We start from the raw sequence: 12,548 nt of genomic DNA on the forward strand, positions 1-12,548 counted from the left end.
ATCTCTCTACTATACGGGTTTTGTTTTTTTTATTTGAATTGAAATGAATGGTGAAAACATAAAAAATATGCTGCATTATAGACACAAAGATCAATGTACAGCAATTCTACCACTACTAAGCTGTAAATACTGTAACCAGAACTTATTAATAGTAATAAGTTTCCAACCAGGGCTCCCAGGAACCTGGTCGGGTTGACTCACAAAACAGCAGCAGCAAAAGCTTTCATGTTACCGTATAAAAGGATATAAACTAGGTTCAGCCTCCGATTCACAGGATTGCACCAGGTAAAGCAGGCAGCAAATGAAAAATGTACCCTGGTAACCAAGAGCCGTAATGATGTTAGTCAATATCCCTGGGAGCCTAGGGCACAAAATGGCTTAAGGGGTAGTTCTCACGGAGTAAACTGGCGTGTAATTTTACACGTGTAAAATAAGACTCCTATTGACTTCAATTACATTTTACACGTGTATTTTGGTGAGTTGTTTTTTTTTCATTGAAGTCAATGGGAGTCTTATTTTACACGTGTAAAATTACACTCCAAAATACACGCCAGTTTACTCCGTGTGAACTACCCCTTAAGTTGCTTTGTACATTACCCATCCTTCCAGGTCCCAGTACCGACCAGTACCCACTGACCTGTCCCAGTACCCAACCCGACCCATTCCAGTACTGACCAAGGGCCGTAAAGATTTTAGTCAATATCCCTGGTAGCTAAAAGGGCTTAAGTGGCTTTGTACATTACCCATCCTTCCAGGTCCCAGTATTGCTCCTGTCACAGGAAGAAGTCTAGAAGAGACATAAATATCCCGACATACAGACTGCTCCCCTTGTCCCTCTGTTACACAGACTGTTCCCTATACTCTCATTTATCTCAAAGAATCATGCTATGCCACCCTTTTTCACAGGCTGCTCTTCAGTGTCTGATTCAAGCATATTACTGCTTTTGCCCCCTTTTTCACATAGTCTCCCAACTCCAGAAAACTGAATAGTTTTGGTATACTCATGGTCAGTGCACACAGAGTTTTTGGGCGCTGATTTTGACGCTGAATCCGCCTCAAAATCAGCCTCCAAAAAATCCTCCCAAAAGAACTAGAATAGAAAAGGCTTTTTTTCCCACTAGCTCACAGAGATTTTTGGTGAGGATTTTGGCGCTGAATCCGTGTCAGAATCCACGTGGAAAAAATGCCTCCCCATAGAGTTCTATGGGTTCGGCTAGATTTTTTTTTGCACTAAGGTCCATTCACAGTTATTTGTAAAAATCTGCTTCAGGAATTAGGAAATGTTTTTTTTCCTCCAGCACAGTGTTTGGACAAAAAAAAAAAAAAAAAATTTAAAAATCACTAGCGGTTTTTCCACGTATTTTTTGCCAATTCCACGTGGAGTTTCCGCCTCCCATTGACTGTGTTGGTTTTTGCAGGCAGATTGCGCCTGAAATAAGCTGGCAGGACCCATAGGACTCTATGGGGAGACATTTTTTCCACGTGGATTCTGACACAGATTCAGTGTCAAAATCCTCGCCAAAAACTCTGTGTGCATGGACCCTTAGGCTGGGTTGACATGGGTTTTTTGGGGTCGGATTTTGACATGAAATCCGCGTCAGAAACTGGCTCAAAAAACACCTCTCGTAATCAATGGGAGCCGGTCATTTCCTTTTTCCGCTAGCGGTTTGTTCCTGCTTGGGAAAAAAAGAAGTTGTACAACAGTAGTTTTACCTAATTCCACATCATACAATTTTTTTTCAGCTTCCCAGTATATTGAATGGAATACTAAATGGTACTTATGTACATTAAGTATATTTGTCCCACAAAAATTAAAGCAGTTGTACGGTTTTGTGAATGGAAAAAAAAATGGTTTGAAAAATGGATGTGGTGGGAAGGTGTTACAATTAGTATTCCCATATATATATATATATATATATATATATATATATATATATATATATATATGTGCTTTCCTCACATAATATGTCTTCTATTAAGTCATAAGAGACTACTGGGGACATTAGGAATTTTCTTTTAATGCATCTTTCCACTGTAACTAGAGACATCGATAGAAGCATCCGTTACAGGTATAAAAGAGCTTCCTTAAGACCCAACAGCTCTGCTACTCCTGGAAGCACTCGGCAAAAAAGTGACCTCAGGGTGCTATAAAGGCAGTGGCCTCGTAGCTTTCTCTATTTATTTAATAGTGATCATTCAGCGTTATGTACTATATAAAGGAGAAGACAGAAGCAGCAATAGACTATCTCCTCCCCAGAAATTAGGACTAGCCACTGACTTCAGACATGAGCTGGAGCAGGTTTTAACTCTACAGTGGCACCTTTCGGCATCACAATAGTTATCTCTCCCACAATCTATCTCCAGCTGTCAGCCATTCCTCAAAAGGTGAAATGGACTTGTCTTTAATAATTAGAATAATGTGTGTGTATAGATAGATAGATAGATAGATAAAAAAGCTTCAGCCAATTTTCAAAGTCTCTATACTACTCTGGAATTTGTAGATTTGTAAGACACGTTGGTTTAACACTGAAAATCTTTCCAAAATCCTTTTACTTGAAAATTCAAATGGGAACAAAGTTAGAGATCTAAAAGTCTAGGAAAGCAAGTGTTGAGTTTCTAGATGTAGGCTCCTGCTACACAGACCTATAAATGTTGGCACAGTTATAACAGCGCCACTGAATTGTATCCACATCCCAATGTGCTATGCAGAGATAACTAAATAGACATTTAAGAATATTGTCAAAGGTTTTAGCTATTAAGTCAGTAAAGTCCCCTAACTTTGAATTCAGTAGTGGGGATAGAGGTTCACTCCTGGTTATGGAAGAGTTGATCTAATAAGTGGGAAAAGAAATGGTTCCATGGGTGGTTTATGGGAAGGTAGATTTAGTTCCACTGCAAAAATGCAGCAGGATTAACTGGCCCATCACAAGAGACGGATTTAGCTGAAGAAGGCGATGAGAAAACATATCAGAATTAGGCTAGGGCCTCATGTGGTGTAAATGCCATGGTTTGGCAGCAGAGGAAACACTGCAGCAAAAACTGCTGCATTTTACAGTCCCTACAAAGTGGATTTGATTCTAAGGAATCCCATCCACACATTGCAGAAAAATACCCGCAGCACAAATGCTGCGACTTCCTAAACCGTTGTGTTTTTGGAAATCACAGCATGTCAATGGACATTCTGTGAAAAGCGCTGCAGGAAAAACTGCAATGGGCCTCTGCTGCAGTTTTCCCCGCAGCGATTTTTGGCTGTGGCTCGCTATGTGGAGCCTTCACTTTAAAAGAATTTGAGTTAGGCATTTTTTTTTTTTAGGTCAACAATAAAAAAAACAACAACAAAAACCAAAACCTGGATCTAATAGATTAGCTCATATTTACTTTTTAGATAAAGTGAAGTCAAGAACCACATCATATGGCAAGTCATGTCACACAACAAGCTAAAATAACAAGTCATTGGCTATTGTGTAATAAACCAAGTGCTCAACTACACAAAAGATTTAAAGGGGTTGTGCCGCTATTGACACTTATCACCTTTTCCCACTTAAACGGGAATAAGTGTCAATAGGGTCAGGCACTCACCCATCCAATCTTTGGATAAGGGATAATTGTTAATAGTGAGGTGGTGGGGAATATAATGGCCTCTCAGTGCCCCACACATACTATATAATCACCGCTCAGTATAATGTCCCCACATGTATAAAGTTTCCTTTAGTGAGCCCATGCAAAGTATAATGCCACCTTGTGTACTTCCTGTATGACAATATAAATTCCCATGTAGTGATTCACACATTGTCAGGGAACCATTCATGAAAACAAGGGTTGTTCTAAACCATAAATACAAGCACACATTCTCCTTTAAAATAAAATGGAGTCATCCCAGCCCTACAGCCTACAGGTTAGGGTTACTTGAATCATATAGTAATTTCCACTTCTGAATTGGGGCTGCCATTGTAGAGGTTTTTGTTAATATGCCATTGCTCCAAAGAGGTGAGCGGTCAGGTCCTCATTGCTCCAAAGAGCTCATTTGCATATTGACAAGAACAGCAGCAAAAGAGGAAGACACTGTTTGATTCAGTTGACCCTAACGTATCTACGTGCGAGACTGGGTTGATACGCCACGTTCTGGCAACACAGTCCCATTAAATGAAATTCTCTTTCTGTTAAATTAAATTCAACCTAAGCATAATGAAAACTATTCTATTAGAAAAGGGACTCTTTAATGGACTTCCAAAATGCATAAAATATGTGTTAATTTCCTTCCAACAATAACATTTAGCAAAATAACAGTAACTGTACCATACTGCAGATCTGCTTTTATGGTAACAAAATAGAAAGGTTAACTGAGGCAAAGTTCAAAAACTACGCAGTGCAGTACAGTCATAACACAATGCATATAAATGCCAGTCTTTAACTTTGTGACCCCAATTATGTCGTATAGAACAATACATAATGTCCTGTGCAGCAACACAAACAGAATCATTTCTAGTTAATAGAAGCGTCTTTAGGTGGCATACAGTATTTTAATGCAGACACACTCTCAAGCATAAAAACCCCTTGTTGCAGTGATGCATAATATTAGTTGAAAAGAACATTTTCTTACCAAGAGCGAACTCGAGCTTCGGGTCAGCTAAAGTTCTCTGAATCCCTGTGGACACAAAAGTAAGATAAATAGTAATTAAAAATAAAGATTTCGCTAAACAGAATTCCAATAACTCCTCTGCATAATTATTGGCAGACAAACATTAATATTTTATTTTTTCTCCATCCAGGTTTGCTGGAAAACTTTCATGTACTTTATTGACAGGTGAATTCTTGTAATGTCTAATATAAAAAGATAATTATGGGACACCCAAAAGTCTACAACATGTCACACAAATGTGCACTGTTCTAGAGGACTTATCATGGAATTTGGTTTCTTTACATCATATCTGCCAATATATGTTCTGGCTTGATGGCCTCTTTTGATCAAGAAATTGAAAAAGAATATGTAGTTCCCCTCTAAGTAATCTCTCAGTCCTTAAAGGGGTTTTCTGGGCAGAAAATTCTTCTTTTTTTGGAAGGATCCATTAGTGCTATTAATGGGTTTGTAAGTACACCCATATACCTTTAGCAGTGTTTGGAGTGATTTCTGGGTATCTCTGGTTGCTGCTGCTGCATCCTCTGCCTTTCTTTACAAGGTGTAACTTCCTGCTGTGTAGCTTCCTTTGTAGCTTTTACACTAGTTCCCTCTCACTCCGTTACAAAATTCTCCCTGTCTCACTATGCCTAGCGAGCGCACCCATTCCTAGCCCCTCCCACCCTGTCTCACTATGCCGACTGATCTTGCTCATTACTAGCCCCTCCCAGCATCCTCCTTCTCTCTATAGACTAGCGATCCCGCCCATTACTAGCCCCTTCCTCTCTCCTCCATCTCCCTAGCTAACCTATTCCACCCACTACTAGAAGACAGGGAGGAGCCGTTCCCAGACACAAGAAGTCTTGTTAAATATTGATGAGGATAAGGGAGGGGGAGAGGGGAAAGAGTAATGGTGATGTTCCTTTATGGGAAGCAGTGAAAAAAAATGTCTCAAGATTATCAGAAAGTGTCCCTGGGGTGGTCACATGACTACTCCAGGGAAATAGGTAATTATAGATTTTTTTTTAATTGAAATAAATTAGAAGTTAGGCATGGGCAGGAAGATTAGTTTAGAGGTTCATTCTCACTTTTTCCTGGTCATCCACTTTAAAGGACTATTCCTATCTGGGCCATATATGGAACATCCAGAGGATATGCTATATGTGTCCAATAGATACTGGTCCCTCCTTCTCATTCTCGGCTGCTGCAAGATTGGTGGCACATATTCTGTTCTTGAGATGGGAATAACCCTTAAAGAAAATTAAGTGCTACATGGCAACTTTTATTGTGCAACTAAAAATTCATTGCATTTCTATGGTGTTACATGCAAAAGTATGTGACAGTTGCACACAATGCAAGCATGCTTTCTGTTGCATATCACAGTCACATGTAACATCGTTCCCATAGACATCAAGTGTGTTGCATGTGACAGCTATTCATACAACTAGAATCAGAGGGCATGACGTTAGCCAGGACGTCAGAAGTGGATGCTGTGGTACCGCCAGATGCTGCTAGAGAGCCCAGGATAGGTGAATTTAGCTGTTTATCACCTTGCTGCACCTCCCCTGAGTAACCACTTATTACATGTTGGGGTCATGCATGCATAAGCTGGGCCCTACAAAAAAAAAAAAAAAAAAAAAAAAAGAAACACCCTCACCTTATTAAGACTAGGTTTACAGCTGGATCGGATCCATCCCTGAGTCCGATTAAAAAAAAAAATGCAGAGAGAAAAGTCTTGCAAGCAGGACCTCTCACTTCGCATTTTTCCATCTTTATCGGTCTGAAACCGGTCAGAAACCTGGTGGACCCCATTATAGTCTACGGGGTCTGTGGGTTTCCAAACAAAAGGTGTGAACCTAGCATCAGTACCTGTCTACTCAATTTCAACAATACACAGGTCTCAATTTCCTGGTTTGGTCTTGGCACACAGGAAATGCCAGGAAAAACCCATTCTAACCATAAAGGGTCACCCCTGCAGCCAGTGATGGTCCAGCAGGACCTAGGTAGTGTTGGATAGAGAGCAGCAACATTGGTTGTTTATTTATTTTTAATGACTTTTCAGAATAAGATGCAATTTTTCTACCTGAGGGATGACACGCTTCTGGCCATTTTTTGACTTTAGAAGATTTCCCTTCTACGGGCTCCTTTTTCCAGTTGTCTCAGCTAGTGGACTTAGACTAGCTGCTAACATATTATCTATAGGCAACACACGGAGGAAGCTAAAGAGTCTGCTCACTAATTCTCTCTTGATCACTCAGAAACAACATGGAGGATGTAATACAGAAATACTGACCAGTATCAACTGTATACAAAGCATTTGTAACTGAATTTAGTGTATTATTTAGATGCAGCATACGTTCTACTTCTATGCACACATGAAATCTGACACTTTTAGGAACTTGCAGTTTGTTTTGGTTTTAGGCTGGTTGCAGACGACCGTGCTGCAAGCAACCTGCCATGAATTAAAAGCACGGGTTGCACACGGGGATGCGCAAAAGTCCCCATGTGCTGCACGGGCCATGCTTCCTTGGTTCCTTTCATTAAATGCAAGGGCAGCAAAATAGGACAGGAATAGGGCCTGTCCTATCTGATGTAGCCTGGACTGTCGGCCCACACACAGAAAATCATAGAAAATCACGGTTACGGGCCCACGGTCGTCTGCAAGGGGCCTAAAGAAGATGGAATTCTGCAGAGATTTCAGAGTGAATTTCAAATTAGCAGGGAGGTAGGATCAGGTACAGAGCCCAATAAGTGGCGACAGAACATTTTACTTCGCAAGATATATTACAAAGTATATTATATTTGGTGGTATTTATGCAGAATTTGTCGAAAAGACTATTAAATGTTAAAAATGGTTGTGCCCACTTAAACCACTTACTTTTGTAACAAGTAATACAATTATCTGTCGTACAATTACTGTAAGTCAAGATTTTGTAACATTAAAGTTAGTTCTCTAGAGATAAACCTTCCTGACATTCACCTTAAGGGTATGTTGGTTATTGGGACTTTAAATATGGTGACCACTGAGGAACTGAGCAGATGCCATAGCCAATGGGTTTCTACTGGTTTACACAATATAGATCCAAGTGCAATGCCTGCAATCAATGTGATTAGGGAAATTTAACCCTTTAGATGCCTCAGTCAATTGCAACCATGGCATCTAACGTGCAGCAGGACATTGATGCCATCATATTGGAAGCGATTACTGTTCCCTGAAGTGTGATCCCAGGTTGTGATATGCCAGCTGGGATCATATTGATGATTCCCATGCCCACAGTTATACAGTTTTATTACACACTACCCGTAGAGCAGCAAAATTTAACAATACAGTTGTACATTCATATTTCAGTTTGTTATATGGACAATCATGCCCCTAGAGTTCAAATCTCCTTGGGGTCTTATACCAAAAGTAAAAAGTTTAACCACTCGTTCACATCTGTGTTTGTAAAGACTTTAATGGGGTCCGTGTGCTTGTCACCAGATCTCTGCAGGGAACATGCGGACAGGAAAGTAGTTCACAATCTACTCTCCTCTCTGCATGATTCATGCGGGCAGCGCGCGGCAAGCACATGGACCCCATTATAGTTTATGGGGTCCATGTGCTTTCACTGCACACCGCTTGCAAATGTGTTCGGGAGTCCATTCGGTGGGTCCCCATGCGGACTCCCTGAATAGTTTACTACCCGCAGAGGTGAACTAGGGGTAAAAAAAATAAAAAAAACCACCCTCCTTCTATAAACATATTAGTTATCCCCATATCTGCAAAAACATAAGAAAATGGTTCAATTGCAACTTTCAGCCCATTCTGAAATTCAAGTATTCCACTACATTGTATGAGAAGAGGTTTAATTTCTCCGACAAAAAAAAAAAAATCCTCATATGACTTTTGTTACTTTGCTTTTGGAAGATAGGGCGTGAAAAATGAAAATGCAAAAACAATAAATGGGATGGGTTAAGGAAATTAAAAATGATACAAACTGAAAATCTATTACCATGGAACTGTAGGTCAAGAATCTTTGAAATCCATTCCACAATTCAGAAAGTATTGTAATGCAAACGTTTAATCGGAATAAAGATCACCAACCAGCCCCAAGTTCCATTATTGTTTAGTCATCACAAACATAACTTAGCAGAATTAATACCACCCAACACTACCATAAGCTACTGAAAGTGGTTTGGAAATTTCCTATGAAATTCATTGTCTGACAATCTTCTTACTGGGTTGGCAAACATGTATTTAAGAACAGGAAACACAAAGCCCAAAATAAAAGTATAATCCGTGCCAAATACAATTATCAAGAAACACAAGAAAGTAATTTATATTGTTGAGGCATAACAATGTAGAGAGTAAAAGTAATAGAGTAATACAAAGGCTCAAGGCTGGAAGAAGTTAGAAAAAAAGAGTACACCCTACAAGGAGATACTATAGTAACATTGCAGTATAACGTTCTCACATAGTACACGTATCATCCTATTTGTATCATTACAGGACATTCTATGTACATGCTGAAGTACGGTGCAGCCTTTATGTGCCTTGTTCAGCTAAAGGATGAGTAATACAGATTATCCTCATCTGCTCTTCACCAGTGGATGCATTCTAGTATGCTTTTACAAAGTCAAGATATGCTCTGTATAGTATCCATTAAATCTCTTGTGCTCAGTGCCTATACTAATAGTCTGATTATTTATTTCCTCTATGCTTTGCATATTATGTGGTTTTCCTAATCTTTAGCTTTCTTACTTTTGTTCCTAAAATACAGACAGATGTTGATGTCTCTCCATCAGCTTTATATTCCTAAGGGTAAAATGGTATGTTCAATCTTCTACAATTCCTATATTAGGTGTCAGCAGCCTTGGGTTATGTGTAGTCTTCCCTGGATTCGCATGAGGCTCTTTAGATGTCACCTCTGTGGTCCTCTTATAGAAGGAGTAAAGTCCATTCACAAAGTCTATCCTTCACGCTTCGTGAATGGAGGCAGAAGTCTTTAAAACTAAAGACTATGATGGACTCAAACTGAACACGCTTAACATTACTATTTTATAATTTTTTTTATCTCTACATTTACATTAAAACTATATAATAAGCAAATATTAATGTAATATACTGTACATAACCATAAAAAAGATGACAACATATCTACTGTGGTAAAGACTGTAAGATCTATGTTGACCTCTTTTGACTACAGCGCCAAGGAAGGTGGAGCATCTTGAAGTAGTTTCTTTTTTTTTTTTTTTTTTTTTTTTTTTTAAAGATTCTTTGCTTTACGTTTCCCTTAAAAAGAACGTGTGCATTGAAAGAACAGTACATTAAACATCTTCTGTGCAAATCTGGTACCTTCAGCAGCTGACAATATCTGCAGGCTCCAAGTGAAATCAACTGCTTACAAATGCATGTTACAAAGAGGTAAATGTTACTGAGCAGAGCTTCAATACCCCCCAGCATAGCTATCTAATTCCAGATGGCAATCATACAAAAACTCCAGACACGTTGTATGTGATATATATTGGATACAATAGTGTTGGACCCTGTAGCTTGATGCCTGTCTCTTGCTGCCAAACTGTGTTGCTATGGACACGGGATAAGACGGGACTAAGACCGAATTAAAACAAAATGTGCAAGGCAAAGATACACGAGACACGTTGAAAATATAATTACCATCATTTAGTCACACATATGGCGGTAGGAAATAAACCAGGATAACATAAACATCCATCAAGCCTGGTCATTAAAGAGCTGGCAGAGCCAAAACTGGCAGGAAAAATCGAAATTCAGGAAAAGTGCTCCTACTACTCAGTGATGTCTTCATTGAGTAGTCCTATGGACGTGAGAGGGTTACATTCCTAATCAGGTTAGAAAAGGCCATAGAAATCAACTTTGCTCAGAGCTGTGACAAATGAGATGTTCAGAACATATCATAAAGCTCTAGACTAGAGAAGCTGCATTATGCTGAGCATCCGGAATGTGCTAAAGGTTTATTGGATTACTACCTACACTATTCCCCATATTATACAATTGCTTCCTGTAAATTTCTACACCACAATCTCATTCAGTCCAATGGGCTAGCATCAAATCTGACAATAACAGAGCAATCATTACAAAGTATAGCCATGCACCAACATATACCGATGTAGCAGAGCTGCCAACACTTAAAGACTGCATCATGATACCTATCTGAGCTGAACTGCAGCCCCATGTAGACCCACATTCAATACACTGGACAGATACATGATCCTATTAAATTAGATCATGTGATCATATATCATGTATGTTTGTAGGAATTTGAAAAGTTATATTACTACTGATTTGTTATATGGCATTGCCTATGTTAGTACTTTGGCCAAAGTGGATTTTTTCTTTCCATTTCCTACTTGCACTACTGTATCTTGCTAGATAGGTAATTTCTAGCAATGCTTGGCAATACCTTCTTACCAATGGAGACCATACAGTGTATTAGGGTGGCTGAAGACTGTGCTGTTGAAAAGTGCAACCACAAAGTATGAACCACTTATTGCCATTATAACTCCTATGAAACCCCCAAAAGTTAAATAAATGAATATACCACTTTCAGAATTTTCAGCAAGCTTGGAGATCTACAAAAGTGGTCATATGGAGCTGGCAAACTTCAAACTTTACACCACATATATAGTATAAAGAGTCAAGATATATATATATATATATATATATATATATATATATATATATATATATGTGTGTGAGATCACACACACTGATGGCGATTTACTTGCATACACCAAACCATAGCCCATTCCCGCAAAGATGAGATGTTACTCTCTGTTTTGATAGAACTGAACTTGTATTGATACATACTATATATATATATATATATATATATATATATATATATATATATATATATATATATATATAAAAAATAAATAGACTTGGTATATGACACTACATATCAGCCCTGCTACATGCAATGGTTACAAAAGAAAGAAGTTGCGCACTCATTCCCAGGTGAAGTCAGTGAAGGAACTGATAGCCAGTGTGTGCAGCAGTAAAAGCTCCATCCAGTCATCATTCCTATAGCTATAGTTAGACATGTAGTGTTGTGTGTGCTAAACCATAAGATGATATTAGCATTAGCAGTGCTGAGTTCATGCTGTGTGTAAGCAGACAAGCCCTTGCAGTGCACTGCACAGACAGACAGTTGTGATAGAAAGGGTTAAGGATGGAGTTAGAAGTGGGAGAGTGTGGGCACAATACACATGAATAATAGCCTGCTAATGGAGCTGCTGCACTTACTTGTACACTGGGATACAACTGCATTCTCCCCTTCAGCTGGAGAGATCAGATCCTGGGCTGCATCACTAGTCCTTTCTTCCTTTATCTCCATCATCAGCTTGGTGAGAGTATTAATGCTCCTGGATGAGTTCTCTGCTCTCAGTGTCACTGCCCACGATTTGCAGTTCACCTTGGCTATGGCTTCAAGAAACAGCTCCTTGTCCCCAATGTGCAGGATGTCTTCAGCCACCTAGACAAGAGAGGGGCAGGTAGCAGATAGCAGCAGCACAAGTGATGCTGTGCCTAATACAGACCATTATACATGTATCTTCCCTGTCACTGGAGCTCACACCTAACACACCTCTCCACAATCAATCCCCTGTTGCTTCTTGTTCAGCTCCTGCACAGTCCAAGCTTCACAGCAATTAATGCATTGGAAAACTAGGTGGCGGAATTATCAAACCTTCCCTGCTCTATAGACTGTGCTGCTCAGCTGGCAGCTGCTGGAGCTGCAAACTTTAACAAGAATTCAATACATTAGCTGCTGCAGCAGCAGCCTGACAGAGGGAGCACAGGGACTCTCTGAGGTGAACATGTCCATCATCTCCTCTATTAGCCCTGTCCTTTATGCTAAGCTTCCCATCTATCCATGTCACAATGTGGGGATAATTCAGGATGACACAGCAT

General features: G+C 39.5%; 1 protein-coding gene across 2 annotated transcripts in view; it reads right to left on the reverse strand.

Moving 5' to 3' along the window:
* Nucleotides 1-12,314, reverse strand: part of INPP4B (inositol polyphosphate-4-phosphatase type II B) — a 469,700-nt gene extending 457,386 nt beyond the window's left edge. For both annotated transcript variants that reach the window (XM_075288123.1, XM_075288122.1), the window contains exons 1-2: nt 11,883-12,314; nt 4,601-4,645 (exon numbers count right to left, since the gene is read on the reverse strand). In XM_075288123.1, the coding sequence (XP_075144224.1) occupies nt 4,601-4,645; nt 11,883-11,976 (139 nt within the window). In that variant the 5' untranslated portion in view covers nt 11,977-12,314. The remainder of the gene's footprint in view (nt 1-4,600; nt 4,646-11,882) is intronic.
* Nucleotides 12,315-12,548: the final 234 nt, after the last annotated feature.

This window comes from Leptodactylus fuscus, chromosome 1 (genome assembly GCF_031893055.1).
Source record: "Leptodactylus fuscus isolate aLepFus1 chromosome 1, aLepFus1.hap2, whole genome shotgun sequence".
In the NCBI taxonomy this organism is placed as follows: Eukaryota; Metazoa; Chordata; class Amphibia; order Anura; family Leptodactylidae; genus Leptodactylus; species Leptodactylus fuscus.